The sequence below is a fragment of the Bufo bufo genome, chromosome 2, assembly GCF_905171765.1.
Source record: "Bufo bufo chromosome 2, aBufBuf1.1, whole genome shotgun sequence".
NCBI lineage: Eukaryota > Metazoa > Chordata > Amphibia > Anura > Bufonidae > Bufo > Bufo bufo.
The window spans coordinates 160,636,213-160,653,734 of NC_053390.1; the positions used below are offsets into that span (position 1 = coordinate 160,636,213).

Sequence of the window (17,522 nt, forward strand, 5' to 3'; positions counted from 1 at the left end):
TGTGTGCAGGTATGTAACATGTATAGGTATATACGGTAAGTATATAGATAGGAGTGTATGTAGGTATGGTAACATGTATAGGTGTATACAGTAAGTATATAGATAGGAGTGTGTGCAGGTATGGTAACATGTATAGGTGTATACAGTAAGTATATAGATGAGTGTATGTAGGTATGGTAACATGTATAGGTGTATACAGTAAGTATATGCTGTAGATATGAGTGCATGTATAGGATTGTGTGCAGGTATGGTAACACGTATGTGTAGTGAGGGATATACAGCCCACAGATATAACGTGTGTGGAGCCCGGGTACAGCACCGTCTACAGGTACAGGATATTCCAGGGCTCAGTAGTTTTATGCCCTCACACACATATCACGCTATTAACCCCTGCAGTACACGGGACCTCTGCTCCGCCACACGTCACACACAGCAGGGTAGGAGGACAGGGACCCCAAATTGCCAAACCTCGGGGGGGCGGGGCTGCTCCTAAGACCTAGTTCTGTGACGTCACCACACTCCCTTCGCTGGGCCGTACAATTGTATGACGCGTCCTTAGGACATGGGAACCCCGCCCCTTCCTGTAAGCCCCGCCTCTCGGTGGTTACAATTTCAAGCCGCTGGACGGAGTTGTGGAGCGGTGGCCGTGACTGAGGCAGCGGGACACGGCGTGACGTGATTGGTGTCGCCTCCACTGGGCGCTGAGTCCCTGCCAGGAGTGGAGAGCACTCTGCGGAAGTCCCGGAGCTCTGCTATTTGGGGAGGGAGGGGGCTTGTGCCCCGGCGCTTTCTGTACGGAGTGCAGCAGGAACTCCCTGCCTGGTCCGGATAGGTGCAGCCCTCATGGGGCGGAAAGTTGGAGCCGTCAGTGTGTGACCTGTGGAGCAGGAGCATGTGACCCTGGTGCCCGGGGCAGGTGTGACGAGAGGGCACTGCCTGGCTGAGTGTGAAGCGGACGCCGAGGAGCTGTGTGCTTGGACTGGAAGATGAAGCTGAGCCGGCAGATCACGGTGCTGGGCAGCGCTATATTCTGTGTGGTCATCTTCTCCTTGTATCTCATGCTGGACCGGGGGCAGTTTGACCAACCTCAGAACCCCCGCAGAGAAGGAGCCTTCCCAAAGGTGAGACGTGCCCCCCACTGATCCAATGGGTGCTGCTGGGGGGTTATCTAGTGATAGGTGTCATGTCATTGAGGTGCCCCCCCCCACTGGGCTGGTGTCATCTCCTTCTAAAGTCATGTGTAGCCCAAGTTATCTCCAAGCAGTGCCATTCCTTCTTGTGAGGGTCACAGCTGGGGGACAAAACACCTAAGATCAGTAACCTCCTCAAACATACCATGAAGACCTCACTGATCCTGAGAAAGCTGCATGTGTGGCCTGCTCCCCACATGGACCCCCATGGTGGACACCCTGTGCTTCTATAGAAAGCCCATCTAAGGCTGCTAGATTACTGGTGGTCTGAGGCTCCTTCCAGGCACAGTTCTACAGTGAACTTCCCTGACGCCTATCCTAAAGATGGTTTTGCTGTTACCATTTATTATCTTGTATTCTCATTTTCTTCTGGAAGAGGTGGGACAGCTGGTGTCTACTCAAGCCTGGCTCTAAAAGGCACTTGTCATGATAACCTAATAAAACTGCTGGCCTGGGAAATTCTGAGTATACTGTACCTATAAGAAGTCCTACCCTATGAACCTGCCCCTTTAGGACTAGTGTTCTTTATTGTCGGCTGTCTTCCATCTCCCAGAGATGAGGTCTATGTGGAGTTGAAGGGTACGGCCACACTGTCAGGTTTCCTGATGCAGTTTTGGCAGCCAAAAACAAGAGCGAAATCAAAAAAGTGAAGTTGTACTCCTTTTGTCCTTTTATGTACCACTTCTGGTTTTGGCATCCGTAAACCTGACCGTGTGGTCGTACCCTTCAACTCCACATAGACCTCATTGCTGCCAGGTGGAGGATGTCCAGTTTGGTCTCACAGGTGACAGCTGACAACCCGTGCAGGTCCATGGGCTAGGACTTCTTATGAGTTAAGGCAGGCATGGTTCTACTTGTTGGTTTTTTTGTTTTTTCTCCCTGGGAAGGCTAGTTGATGACCCTTCACGCTTCTCTCTGGGATTGTTCTCCAGATACACTTGACAATATCTGAATAGAAAGTTTTGAGGACTGGATTGCCTTTCGCTTTTACAGGATGAAGTTCTCATTTATTAGTTTCTATTCTTCTTATTTTGCTGTTGTGGCTTACGCCTCTGTTTCTGGAGGTTTGTTCTCTCCACACTTGATTTGTTGCTGCAATATGTGCTCCAGAAATGTAGTTTTTATTTCATCTTTTGCACGTGTTGTCAGTAGGGGAGATTTCCTAATATTGTCACAGCAGTGTACAGTGTTCCTCAACATGGCACATTCCCTGCTGAAGTATATGGCACAGACCTTGTCAGATGTGTTGCTCCACTACCTCTGAAGCCCCGTTCCTACAAAGATGCATGTGTGTCAGAAAGCTGGAGTAAAGACATTGATAAACCACCCCAGTGTGTGACCTTTCTAGGAGTTGGCCTTTGGAGCAGAACCGTATATAATCTGAATGGGCACCATAAAGTGTTTTCCTATGTCTCCAACACTTTGACTGGTGTCGAAGTAGATATTACAACCATGAAGTAACATGGTCGTGTCTCTTGATACTCGTCGCTCAGGTGCCTCCTCTTCGCTGCTGCTGGTTGCTTGTCCTGGTTAGAACTGCTCTGCATCTCTAGTAGAAGCAGAAATCTTCCAGTTCAAAGCTAATTTATGTTCGCTTGGGCGCGAGTCTTGTGGTTTGTAGACGTTCTCTGTGAGCAGAGAGGGTTTAAGGATTGCTATTGATTTTGCAGGATTCTAATATGTGGATGATGGGCATTCCCTCTTGGATTCAGCCTAAGCTTGTCGCCCAAAAACAAGCCGAATACTGCATGTGCTCCTCTTGGTACTATGCAGAATCTTACAGCTCGCTATGGAGCATCGGGTTTTGTGAACTGTGATTGTAGATGTCAGAGTATCTTAAAAGGGGTTACCTTCAAAAAATGTTTATTATTTTATATTTATTTATTATTCCAGATTGGTAAGAGTGTCTTCACACACATCAGATTTTGTTGCAGCTAAATATCCTTTCCATTCACTTGAATGAGGCTTGCAGAAATCCATGTGCTCCATTTAGATGAATGGAACTGATGTTCAGTCGCAGAAATTTCTGCAGCGTGTGAAGGCACCCTAGGGGGGTCAGTGCCTGTGACCGAAAAAATCCTGAGCGAGCTGACTGCAGATGTGATGGATGTGCTTAAAAGGGAATAGGTCATTTTCTGATGACGCGTCGTTTTAAATCACTTTTTTATTTTATTTTTTTTATTTATGTTCAAAGAATTATTGATGATGCTATTTTTAATTTTCTATGGCGTTTTTTCTAACTGGTCACTAAAGCTTGTTTCCCATTTGCGTTAGACATCTCCGACAGGCTGTTCTGGCAGCGTAAATGTGAAAGAAGCCTAAGCCTAACAATAGATGCCATGGCGTGGGCAGATCACTTTTCAGCAGTCATCTCCTGATCATCATAGGCAGGATTAGAATAACAGATAACACCTCTGTATAGGTAACACAGGATCCACCATTCACAGTAGGCCTCCTGACTTCTGCACAGGTCATAGAGCAGTGATGGCGAAACTATGGCACGGGTGCCAGAGGCAGCACTCAGCCCTCTCTGTGGGCACTCGCACCCTGGAAAAAGTCTATGGTGTACCAATATGACTTAGACTTTTCCTGCCATTCATCAGCGCAGGGCGCACTATGAACGGCACAGGCGGCGCACTGAATGTAGGTGGCTATTAGGGGTGGGCGATATGGCCTAAAATCTATATTGCAATATAATTTGAAGCATGTGCGATATATTGCGATGTATTTTCTTCTGTATGTATACAAAAAATACAAATTTAATAAACTTTAAGAAATTTTTAGAGGGCGCAGTTTTTGGCTATCTTCGTATTCCAAAACGTGCTTCACTTTGAGGTGATGAAACATATTGGTTGTATTCCCTCTTTGCTATTATTGTCGCCCGGCATAGTTTGCAGATTATTTTTCTGTTCCACATCCGACATCTTAAACCCAAACCCAGGTCCATATGACCGACGTCGCACCGGTCTTCATGAGCACCTCCTCCTCTTCCTCACCACATGTAAGCTCCTCCATGAAGTTGACCAAAACAGGCACAGCTTGATGACATCTAGGGCGCCTGCAGGAAACTATTATTTTAGCAATCGAATACTCATCTCTAATAAGACAAATTTTCTCTTAAGACTTAAACTATTACTAACCTATTGCTAATTGCTTTCTGAAAGCAATATTTTTATGTGCCTGTGGTATAGCAAATCATCAGCCCCATGCCATTTGCCATCAGTCAGCGTCAGCCCCATGGCATTTGCCAATTGCCATCATCAGACATGTGTCCGCCAGCAGTGAGCCAGTGCTATCAGATCAGCGCCCCATGGCATTTGCCATCATCAGACTCCATGTGTCCCCCTGCTATATATTCAGACCGAGCAGCGAGTCTCAGTGCCATCAGAAGATGATCAGGTTCTGGCCGTCCTTTGCAAAAAGATCCTTTCCTTATCCACTCCCCACTCCCCCCACCCCCGATCCTCCAGCAAGAGTCCCCGTCCCCCCACAAGAGTCGCTGTTATTATACTTGCCTTTCCTGCAGGGTGCTCGGCAGCGGCCGGCTAATGGAGTCCGCAGATGTGGCGTCTTCTTCAAGCACTGGGCGGGACCTGACTGACGTCCCATACAGCGTCAGCAAAGCGGGCTGACGCTGTGTGCACGCTGGCCCTGGCCAGTACAGCGCGGTGCGCAGTCGGGAGGCCAAGGAGCGGTGAGCCAGAAGCTTCTGCGCAATCATTCACTATCGCGGAGCAGCGATATACACAAAATCCATATCGTGGCACATATCATATCGCCCACCCCTAGCGGCTATTATAGTTAAGTGATAAAGTACATGGAAGATATACTATACTGGACTGTAGTATTCAGGTTACATTGCAGTGTTGGCACTTTGGGTTTTAGGTTACAGTTTGGGCATTCAGTCTCTAAGGCTACCTTCACACTCCGTCATGGATCTGCACAAACGCATCCGTTCAGATAATATAACCGCATGCATCCGTTCAGATAATATAACCGCATGCATCCGTTCAGATAATATAACCGCATGCATCCGTTCGGATAATATAACCGCGTGCATCCGTTCAGATAATATAACCGCATGCATCCGTTCAGATAATATAACCGCATGCATCCGTTCAGATAATATAACCGCATGCATCCGTTCAGATAATATAACCGCGTGCATCCGTTCAGATAATATAACCGCGTGCATCCGTTCAGATAATATAACCGCGTGCATCCGTTCAGATAATATAACCGCGTGCATCCGTTCAGATAATATAACCGCGTGCATCCGTTCAGATAATATAACCGCGTGCATCCGTTCAGATAATATAACCGCGTGCATCCGTTCAGATAATATAACCGCGTGCATCCGTTCAGAAAATATAACCGCGTGCATCCGTTCAGATAATATAACCGCGTGCATCCGTTCAGATAATATAACCGCGTGCATCCGTTCAGATAATATAACCGCGTGCATCCGTTCAGATAATATAACCGCGTGCATCCGTTCAGATAATATAACCGCGTGCATCCGTTCAGATAATATAACCGCGTGCATCCGTTCAGATAATATAACCGCGTGCATCCGTTCAGATAATATAACCGCGTGCATCCGTTCAGATAATATAACCGCGTGCATCCGTTCAGATAATATAACCGCGTGCATCCGTTCAGATAATATAACCGCGTGCATCCGTTCAGATAATATAACCGCGTGCATCCGTTCAGATAATATAACCGCGTGCATCCGTTCAGATAATATAACCGCGTGCATCCGTTCAGATAATATAACCGCGTGCATCCGTTCAGATAATATAACCGCGTGCATCCGTTCAGATAATATAACCGCGTGCATCCGTTCAGATAATATAACCGCGTGCATCCGTTCAGATAATATAACCGCGTGCATCCGTTCAGATAATATAACCGCGTGCATCCGTTCAGAAAGGAAGACTGAAAAGCCGGATCCGTTTTGCCGGGACACTTAATGCGGGATCTGGCACTAATACACTTCAATGGAAATTAAGTGTTCAGGATTTATGGCCGGAGAGAAAACTGCAGCATGCTGCAGTATTTTCTCTGGCCAAAAAACGTAAGGCGCCTTTCATACCGGCGAGTTTTCAGTGTGGGTGCAATGCGTGAGGTGAACGCATTGCACCCGCTCTGAATACCGACCCATTCATTTCTATGGGGCTGTGCACATGAGCGGTGATTTGTGCGTTGCGTTAAAATCTCAGCATGCTCTATATTGTGCGTTTTTCACGCAACGCAGGCCCAATAGAAGTGAATGGGGCTGCATGAAAATCGCAAGTGCGGATGCGGTGCGATTGTCACGCATGGTTGCTATGTGACTATCGGGATGGGGACCCAATCTTTATTATTTTCCCTTATAACTTTGTTAACCCTTTAAGTGTTCCACCAGAATGAAAGGAAAATGGAGGTGAATTTAAAATTTTTTAGATTTTTCCCTTTTTAGATCCATTTTTCCTGCAACCCAGCATGGTATAACAGCAAAAAAAATGTGTTAACCTGATTCTTAAAGGGGTTGGCCACTATATAAGTAGTTTCCACTATATAGTGGGAGGTAGGGTAAAAGAGTTTCCTAATATACTTTATTAAAAAAATCTGAATGGTAATGTTTTTATAATGAGCTCAGCCATGGCTTTATTCTAACTGCACATGCGCTGCTTTTCCTAATAAGAGCAGTGCATGCCCAGTCTGCCACTGGCTCGCTCCCTGCTCTGACTGTCTCTACCACCGGCTTATTATTCCTCTCAGAGTTCGCAGCGGGAAGAAAAGTAAGAGTGCGTCGGGGTAGGGTTGTTGCGGGTATCGAAATTTCGATACCCAATTGATACTTATCGATACCGGGATTTCCATTTCTTCGATACTGGGATGTGCTGCTGCGCAGTCTAGTATCACAGAACATGAGCGCGCTGCTGTCGGCGCTCTCATGTTCTCTCAGCAGTACAGGGGAAAAGGAAGCAGTCTCTCCCTCTCCCCTGTGCTGCTGCTGCCACCAATGAGAAGAGAGGGGCGGGCACACTGCGCCACCAATGATGGGACTTTTCCTGGGTCCGGACTTTAAAGGGAACCTGTCGCCAGTTTTATGGAGTCCTAACTAAGGGCAACATAAGTGACTGATTCTCTTAGCACAATGCTGGGTCACTTTCTTTAATTGACCCAGTCAATCTGCCAACATCTTGTATTGAAAAGCTCCAGCTGATAATGATGAGTCATGAATATTCATGAGCTCCTGACTCTCCCCACCCACCTGCTGCTGAATGACAGTTTGTTTCCATAGGAATCAGCAGCAGGTGGGCAGGGGAGTGGCTATAGCTTTGAATTAAAAAACAAACAAAAAACGCTGGACTCAAATGAGCTCATTAGCATGCGGCATCTTTGTGTGTATATTATGAGGTAACAATCTGTCACACCAGTAAGTGAATACATCCTAAGGTACTTTTTAGTAGTTAATGATTGTATATAATTAGTTAGATTATAATCAAATATCCACATGACAGGTTCCCTTTAAGTATCAGGCTACACACAGCGGCGCCCAGAGATGTCCCAGCACTTACTATTATTCCTGGGCGCCGCTCCGTTCGCAATGGGGAGGAGACATCAGCTTCTTTAGTGGGTGTTCCTTCTCCCTGGCTGTAGCGCTGTCCAATTGCAGCACAGGGAGAAGGAACGCCCAGGAGAGGAGCTTTCTCTAAGGCCTCTTTCACACTTGCGTTGTCCGGATCCGGCGTGTACTCCACTTGCCGGAATTACACGCCGGATCCGGAAAAACGCAAGTGTACTGAAAGCATTTGAAGACGGAACCGTCTTCCAAATGCGTTCAGTGTTACTATGGCACCCAGGACGCTATTAAAGTCCTGGTTGCCATAGTAGGAGCGGGGAGCGGTATACTTACCGTCCGTGCGGCTCCCGGGGCGCTCCAGAATGACGTCAGAGCGCCCCATGCGCATGGATGACGTGATCCATGTGATCACATGATCCATGCGCTTGGGGCGCCCTGACGTCACTCTGGAGCGCCCGGGGAGCCGCACGGACGGTAAGTACACTGCTCCACCGCTCCCCGCTACACTTTACCATGGCTGCCAGGACTTTAGCGTCCCGGCAGCCATGGTAACCACTCTGAAAAAGCTAAATGTCGGCTCCGGCAATGCGCCGAAACGACGTTTAGCTTAAGGCCGGATCCGGATCAATGCCTTTCAATGGGCATTAATTCCGGATCCGGCCTTGCGGCAAGTGTTCCGGATTTTTGGCCGGAGCAAAAAGCGCAGCATGCTGCGGTATTTTCTCCGGCCAAAAAACGTTCCGTTCCGGAACTGAAGACATCCTGATGCATCCTGAACGGATTTCTCTCCATTCAGAATGCATTAGGATAATCCTGATCAGGATTCTTCCGGCATAGAGCCCCGACGACGGAACTCTATGCCGGAAGACAAGAACGCAAGTGTGAAAGAGCCCTAAAGCTCCTCCATGTCTCTTGCAGCCATGTACGAACTGGCTGCACGCAGAGCGGGGCTGAGGGGGTGGGGCTCATTATAAAAACATTACCATTTGGATTTTTTTTAATAAAGTATATTAGGAAACTCTTTTACCCTACCTCCCACTATATAGTGGAAAGTACTTATATAGTGGCCAACCCCTTTAACCACCTCCCGACCGCCTAACGCAGGGATGCGTCCTGCGGGCGGCCGGGTTATTCCTCCTGGACGCATCGGCGCGTCATCTCGCAAGACGTGAGATTTCCTGTGAACGCGCGCACACAGTAGCGCGCTTTCACAGGATCGGAAGGTAAACGAGGTGATCTACAGCCTGCCAGCGGCGATCATTCGCTGGCAGGCTGTAGATGCGTTTTTTTTTTGTTTTGTTTCTTTTTAACCCCTGAAAGGTATATCAGACGCTGTTTTGCCAGAACTATCCGCACATTGCCAGAACTATATAGAAAATGTCTTTTCTTGTCCGCAATTGAATAGGACATGTTCTATAGGCTCTTCAAAAAAACGCAGTGTTCGCCCGATCTGGCCTGATCTTGTGCACACACTTGCGTTCAGTCCGCCCCACCGCAGTGACAGAATTTTATATTTTTCTGATCACTGCAAAAACACAGTAAAATCGCTGCGGCGCTATAAAGATCACTTTTGAGGGGCATGGCGAGTTCACAGAAGATTTTTTATTTTTTTTGCCACAAGTTTGCGAAAATTGATATATATATTTTTTTTCTTACAAAGTCTCATTTTCCGCTAACGTGACAATTTTTTTTTTTTTTTACATGGACTCACCATACCCCTCACGGAATACCTTGGGGTGTCTTCTTTCCAAAATGGGGCCACTTGTGGGGTATTTATACTGCCCTGGTATTTTAGGGGCCCTAAAGCGTGAGAAGTTTGGAATCCAAATGCGTATAAAATGCCCTGGGAAATCCTAAAAATACTCATTGGAATTTGGGCCCCTTTGCACACCTAGGCTGCAAAAAAGTGTCACACGTGGTATCGCCGTACTCAGGAGAAGTAGGGCAATGTGTTTTGGGGTGTATTTTTACATATACCCATACTGTGTGTGAGAAATATCTTTGTAAATGACAACTTTTAAAAAAAAATTATACAAAATTTACAGAGATATTTCTCTCACCCAGCATGGGTATATGTAAAAATACACCCCAAAACACATTGCCCTACTTCTCCTGAGTACGGCAATATCACATGTGTGACACTTTTTTTTGCAGCCTAGGTGCGCAAAGGGGCCCAAATTTCAATGAGTATCTTTACGATTTCACAGGGCATTTTTTACGCATTTGGATTCCAAACTACTTCTCACGCTTTAGGTCCCCTAAAATGCCAGGACAGTATAAATACACCACAAGTGACCCCATTTTGGAAAGAAGACACCCCAAGGTATTCCGTGAGGGGTATGGTGAGTTCATGTAAAATTTTATTTTTTGTCACAAGTTAGTGGAATATGAGACTTTGTAAGAAAAAAAATTAAAAATAAATCCTTTTCCGCTAACTTGTGACAAAAAATAAAAACTTCCATGAACTCACTATGCCCATCAGCGAATACCTTAGGGTGTCTACTTTCCGAAAAGGGGTCATTTGTGGGGTGTTTCTACTGTCTGGGCATTGTAGAACCTCAGGAAACATGACAGGTGCTCAGAAAGTCAGAGCTGCTTCAAAATGCGGAAATTCACATTTTTGTACCATAGTTTGTAAATGCTATAACTTTTGCTCAAACCAATAAATATACACTTATTGCATTTTTTTTTTTTATCAAAGACATGTAGAACAATAAATTTAGAGAAAAATTTATATAGAAATGTAGTTTTATTTGAAAAATTTTACAACAGAGTGAAAAATGTCTATTTTTGCAAAAATTACTGTCCATTTTGATATAAAAAAAAGTAAAAATGTCAGCAGCAATAAAATACCACCAAATGAAAGCTCTATTAGTGAGAAGAAAAGGAGGTAAAATTAATTTGGGTGGTAAGTTGTATGACCGAGCAATAAACCGTGAAAGTAGTGTAGAATTGTAAAAAGTGGTCTGGTCATTAAGGGGGTTTAAAGGGACACTGACAGGCCAAAACAGCATGTATAGCAGGCTGGATTCCCAGCCTGCATTTGTGGGAGGGGCATAGGGTATTTAGCCGGCTCACGCCCTCCCTCTGGTGTCGGCATCGCCAGTGCATCTCGTGTTACGGCGACGTCATACGAGTGCGACTTCCGGTTCCGGCTAGACTGACGAGGCAGACGCGGCGGCGGTACGTCCCTCCCGGCCGGCGCTCCTTCTGGGTAAGTTACTCCGGGCCTCGCCGCCGCACTCCATCTCCGGCCGCCCACCTCCGCTTCCCCCTCCGACGCTTCTCCTCTGCTGCGCTCCTCTGACTGCGCCATCTATACTCCGTTGCGGCCGCGCCCGTTGCGCCCGGTCTGGTGGGAGCGCGCATCCCTGGCGTGGCTGGCGGGGGAGCGGTGCAGCAGGAGACGGGATACTTGGTGCGGTCCGCTCAGGCAGCGCTGGGGCAAGATTCAGCTGGGGCGCTCCGGAGCTGGCCGCTTCAGGTTCCCCGCTTCCAGTCTCCTCCACAACAAGCATGGCTCCAACCGTCTCCCCTCCCCCCCCGGGCTGATTCCTCCTCCTTGTCCAGGCCTTGGGGGGGCGGCAGACGGGGGCGCCACTTCACGACTTCCCCGATGCGTTCCACGGTGGAACGCATCGGCATCCCGCCCATCTCCCGGAGCTCCATCGCTTCCCCGGTGCGTTCCACGGTGGAACGCATCGGCATCCCGCCCATCTCCCGGAGCTCCATCGCTTCCCCGGTGCGTTCCACGGTGGAACGCATCGGCATCCCGCCCATCTCCCGGAAGCTCCATCACTTCCCCGGTGCGTTCCACGGTGGAACGCATCGGCATCCCGCCCATCTCCCGGAAGCTCCATCACTTCCCCGGTGCGTTCCGCGGTGGAACGCATCGGCATCCGGCCCATCTCCCGGAAGCTCCATCACTTCCCCGGTGCGTTCCGCGGTGGAACGCATCGGCATCCGGCCCATCTCCCGGAGCTCCATCACTTCCCCGGTGCGTTCCACGGTGGAACGCATCGGCATTCCGCACGTCGCTTCAGTCATCAGGAGGCCCCCATATTCCCAACCTCCCTGCGCTCCACCGTGGGGCACCCAGGGGGAACCCCTAATCCTGGGCTCCAATATGGAAGGCATACCACGCCCACTCCTGGTGCCCGGGCCACTTGTTTCCCCACATGTGTTTTTTCAATAAGGTGTTGCATGAAAAGCCCAGAATACGCTGGGCGGACATGTTGCGGGGATGCCATGGCCGGGCGGCTCGGTCTTGCGGTGCGGCCGGGCGTTTCCGGGAGCAGCCGCGTGGGCCGGTGGCTAGGCACGCAGCGGTTTCGCCCCTGAAAAAAAAAAAAAAAAAAAAAAAAAGGGGTTGTGCAGATATGTTCCGTTTTCTCTCACCTGTTTTCTATTATACCTGGTCGCCATGCTTTCCTCCAAGGATGTCCAGGTGGTCTTCTCTTCCTGTCCTGTTCTAATATGGGTCTCGCCCGACACGTCCAGGCTCACTGCCTGTCCAATCAATTAATACTTTCAGGTCCGGTTGCCTCATACGTCCGGGGTTTTTCTTTCGTCATGTACTCCCTCCTGATCCGTTCTAGTGTTTTTCGGATATGTCCAGGATTGGCTCCACGTCTTCCTGCCTGATACGTTCTGGAGGTTCTCTGTTTTTTTCGGCATGATACGTTCATGTTTCGTTTTGCGTGTTTATTTGCCTGATACGTCCAGGTTCCGTTTTCATGTCCGTCTACCTGATACGTTCAGGTTTCCATCTCCGGCACTGTCTGCCTGATACGTTCAAGCTTCTTTTTTCATGTCTGTTTGCCTGGTACGTCCAGGTTTCCGTTTTCATGTTCGTCTTCCTGATACGTTCAGGTCTCCTTTTGTTGTGTCTGTTTGCCTGGTACGTCCAGGTTTCCGTTTTCATGTCCATCCACCTGATACGTTCAGGTTTCCATTTTCGTCACTGTCTGCCTGATACGTTCAGGTTTTTCCGTTTCTTCATGTCTGTCTGCCTGATACGTTCGGGTTTTCTGGTTTCTGCCTGTTACGTTCAGGCCCTCGTCATGTCCTCTTGCTGGTCAAGCCTTCATCATGTCCTCCCTCCTGTTACGTTTGGTTCATGTCCCGTCCGGTCGGTCCTGTTGGTGTCTTTTTATCTTGCAGGGTCGTTTCTTGGGCTCGCCTTCTCACTCCACGTCTTTCTTTCCCTCTTACTGTCCTGTCGCATCCTTCTTCTTCCCCAGGTGTACCTATCACGGTCAGTTCAGGTTTCTTTATCTGTCACGCTTGGGGCCCGTTGCTCGCCATTTGCCAGAGCGTACGGGTCATGTCTCCTCACTGCTTGCCACACTGGTCAATTCCGTGCTGGCGGCCAGTTGGGCCTCGTTTCCAGTCGCGTCTCGGCTCTCGGTTTGTGCAGGGCCCGACGTTTTCGTTCACTTGTTCACGTCAGGTCCTTCTCCTCACCACCTGACACGCTCAGGCCGCTCGGTTTTTCGTGTTTTCTTTCAGGTTGTCCTCCCATCGCCTGATTTCGTTCAGGATATTCTTGCGTTTTCGGCCTGCCACCTCCAGGTTTCGTTTTTCCTGTTTCATCATCACGTAAGTTTCATCTTGTCAGCAGATGTCGGGGTACATCTCCCCGCAGGTTCCAGTTAAAATTTTGTATTTTTTCCTCACTTACCAAACCCAGATTCGCAGGGTGGGAAGTTCACTCTCTCCGCGGGCTCCCGAGTTTTGTTCCATCCCAGGTTTCCTAACTTTTTCCATCCTAAACTTTCTAAGGCTCCAGGGTCCGGTCTTCTTCGGGCAACATGTCGCATGTCTCGGATATTGAGGACTCACTGTCCATCCCTGAGTCAGCGGTCTCGGAAGCAGCCAGCCGCGCATCTTACAGGCATTGGACCATCCCCAGAATGCTCGCGGAACTGAAGAAAAAAGGGATCCGCCATTCGGCATCGGCACGGAAGGCAGAACTGTATCATCTGCTCTTCCCTGAATCTCCCAGGGCTTCTGAACCACCCGGAGCCTCCGAAGATCTGGTCTCCATGTCGACCATCCAGCTCTCCCTGACCCAACTCCATGCGACCATCAATAACATGGCATCGTCAATGTCACACATCGACTCCAGGCTCCAGGCCGTCGAGAGCAAGATGGCTACGCCTCCTCCTCCGCCAGAGGCCGAAGCCGTGCCTTCTACTTCCCAGGCCAACGTCCCAGGTACAGGTCTGGCCTCTCCCGACATCGCCCCAGCGTTCTTCGTTCCAGAAAACATCAGGCGGGATATCCTGGCAGGGAAGGATATCAATTTGGCCGCCATCCTAATCTCCACCCATGATACGGTCGAAAACCGGACAATCGCCTGCGGTGATGTGTCGGTGGTGCTAAGGTCTAGAGACGTCCGCCTCAACAAGAAGCTGTCCATCCCCGAGTTCATGCTGACCTTCAGCCTGTACCGGGACATAGTGTGCTCCATTCATCCCCACCGCAGGGTAGAATTGGACACATACATGTACAAGGTCACCGAGCTGGGGTACAGATATGGCGGTACCGCCTTCTACGAGTACCACCGGTCTTTCTCTGCCAAAGCGGCAGCGGCTTTCCTCCAGCACCAGCATGTCACCAACTGGGCTGTGTTGGACATGGAGATTTTTTGCAGGCACTTCGCCGGGCAAAAATCCCCAGCCTGTGCCGGTTGCCAATCAGTCCTCCATGCTTCTGATTGGTGCCCCCATGTCGCCAACCCATCTCCTGCCAGGCCAACGTCCAGCTCAGGGGCGCAGAAACCCAATCCCACCACGGACAAACTCGGCCGTCCCATCACCTTCTTAGGGAAGAATCAGCTATGCAATAACTTCAACTTGGGTTCTTGCAGTTATGATAAATGCAAGGCTTTGCACATCTGCACCATCTGTTTCAGGGCCCATCCTCAGTCCTCCTGTTCCCAACGCACGGCTAAACGCCCATGACTAGGCGGGGTCAACGTTGACCTGTTACTCTCCCTTCTCCAACTACATCATGACCCCAGTTTTGTCCAGTTTCTCTCACAGGGGTTCTCGGAGGGTTTCCATACCGGGCTAGTCACCCTTCCGCAGGTCACTCATGAGTGCCCCAACCTCCTCTCCTCTCTGGCGGATCCCGGGGCGGTGGACGCTCTGCTGGAGGCAGAGTTACAGAAGGGCTTTATGATCGGTCCTTTTGCAGAATCCCCTTTCCCTCTGTACCGGGTCAGCCCCATAGGTCTGGTGTCCAAAAAATCGTCCAATAAAAAAAGATTAATTTATGACTTGTCTGCTCCTCATGCATCCAGCACCCCCAGCCTGAATTCCCTGGTCCCGTCGGACGAGTTCTCTATGCAGTACTCGTCCCTGGACGAGGCCGTGGAGCTCATTTTACAGGTCGGGGCAGGAGCTTGGTTGTCAAAAGCGGACATTGCTGATGCCTTCAAGTTGCTGCCCATCCTGCCTCATCTGTGGAAGTTCTACGGCCTCAAATGGAGGGCAAAATATTACTTTGCCACCCGCTTGACGTTCGGGTCAAAGAGCAGTCCCTGGCTCTTTGACCAGTTCGCCCAAGCGCTACATTGGCTCTTGGTCAATCATGCCCACTGTCCGAGGGTCATCCATTATCTGGATGACTTCTTGCTCATCGAGCAGGCCGAACATGCCCCGGACAGGTTGGACAGCCTCCTCAGCCTGTTCAGCCGCCTCAATGTTCCGGTGGCTTCAGCTAAGGTCGAGGGCCCCTCCAGGGTAATCACCTTTCTGGGCATCACCCTGGACACTATCAGAATGGAGGCCAGCCTCCCCCTGGACAAATTAAACAGGTTAAAGGACTCCGTGGCCAGGCTCGTGGGCACCCGCACGGTGTCAAAGTTGGAACTCCAGTCTTTATTGGGGTCTTTCAACTTTGCCGCCAGGATCATGCCCCAGGGCAGGTCTTTTACTGCCGGCCTACTCAGACTCCTCCCAGCAGCCTCAGATCAGCATGCGCTCATCCACCTCGGGCGTGACGCGCTGGCGGACCTGGCCATGTGGTCCTTGTTTTTGTCCAGCTGGAATGGCATCTCCCTCTTCGTTCCTCAGTGGAATGAAGCCTCTCCCTTGGTATTCTCCGATGCTGCTGCTTCCCTCGGTTTCGGGGCCATCTGCGGGGATCAATGGTTTGCAGGTCCTTGGCCCACGCAGGTCTCCTCAGACCAGGAGGCCGCCAGGTCTTCCCCCCTGCTCGAGGTCTACCCCATCGTCGCAGCCGCCTTCGTCTGGGGTCAGTCATGGAGTAACAAGCCAGTGTGCTTCATGACTGACAACCAGGCGGTTGTTGACATCCTCGCCAGGGGTAGGTCCAGCTCCCCCAAGGTCATGCGTCTGGTTCGCAGGCTCACCTGGCTGTCCCTGCAAAACAACTTCCGCATCATTTGCAGGCACATAGAGGGCAGGAAAAATACCGCAGCTGATGCTCTGTCCCGTTTCAACTTTAATTTGTTTTTCCAGGTCATGCCAGGAGCTCGGAGAGTCGGGATCAACCCTCCGGGGTTCGAAGCCCTGATCATGGACTAGAGGAGTACGTTTCCGCAGCCCACGGTCTCATCCGCGAGTCTCTCTCGGCTAACTCTGCCCGGAACTATTTAACAGGGTGGAACACCTTCAGGCGGTTTGCCCACCTTCACCCCAGGGGGGACAGGGACAGAGTCTCCTTCGTCCTGGCTTTCCTGGCATACTGCCACAAGGAGCTCCATCTGTCCCACAATACCATCAGACTTTATTTAGCGGGCATCCAGCACCACCACATGATCAGTCACCCTAGTCATTCCTCCTTCTTTTCCTCCCAGGCGGTCAAAGCAGTTTTGAGAGGCATTCAGAAGCTCTCTTCCCCTGCCCTTCCCTCCAGACAACCAGTCACAGGGGAATTATTCCAAAAAATTTCAGTCGCCCTAGATGGTAATCCCTTTGGCCCTTTCAGAAGTTCGATCCTCAAAGCCGCTCTCTACCTCAGCTTCTATGGGTTTCTCAGGCCGGGGGAATTCTGCTGCACCTCAGCCCGGAATCCAGGGCCGGTTATCAGCCAGCTCCTCCATAGTTTAGACCACTTCACCTTCTCTCTTCCTTCCTCCAAAACCTCCCAAGTCGGTCCACCGGTACAGATCGAATACTTTAAGTCATTCAATCCTTGGTGCCCAGTGTCCGTGTTCAATCAGCTGCTCTCCACTCTCCATGACAGAACTCCCGATAGCCCCCTACTGCCTTTTCCCGTACGGTCACTGACGTCCGCGCAGTTCATCAGACACATCCGTTCCATAGCTTCGGGTCTGGGGTTCCACGCTGCTTCCATTTCCGGACACTCCTTCAGGATCGGGGCCGCATCGGCAGCCTCCAAACATGGCGTCCCCGCTCACGTCATACGGAAGATGGGACGATGGCAATCTTCCTGTTTTTCCCGCTACATCCCTCATCCACGGGTCGAGATTGCCAAAGCCTTTTCCAGTCTGGTTTTGTAAGCTACAAATAATAAACTGCCTAAAATTCATGTTTTGCCCCCTTTTTTGGCTACCCGCGTCACGTGGCTAAAGGCACACCACTAGCCAAGGTTAGGTTCTACCGTGTCCAGTACACATCCTCTTCCCAACACTTTCCCCGGAGCCTTGACCACAAGTATAGCAGGCTGGATTCCCAGCCTGCATTTGTGGGAGGGGCATAGGGTATTTAGCCGGCTCACGCCCTCCCTCTGGTGTCGGCATCGCCAGTGCCCCACCCGACCCT

At 50.0% G+C, this 17,522-nt stretch overlaps 1 protein-coding gene across 1 annotated transcript in view; it reads left to right on the forward strand.

Annotated features, from left to right (window-relative positions):
- The first annotated feature begins 595 nt into the window (after positions 1–595).
- MAN2A1 (mannosidase alpha class 2A member 1) overlaps positions 596–17,522 on the forward strand; it is a 192,152-nt gene continuing 175,225 nt past the window's right edge. The window contains exon 1 of the mRNA XM_040421611.1: positions 596–1,121. Within this exon, the coding sequence (XP_040277545.1) occupies positions 987–1,121 (135 nt within the window). The 5' untranslated portion in view covers positions 596–986. The remainder of the gene's footprint in view (positions 1,122–17,522) is intronic.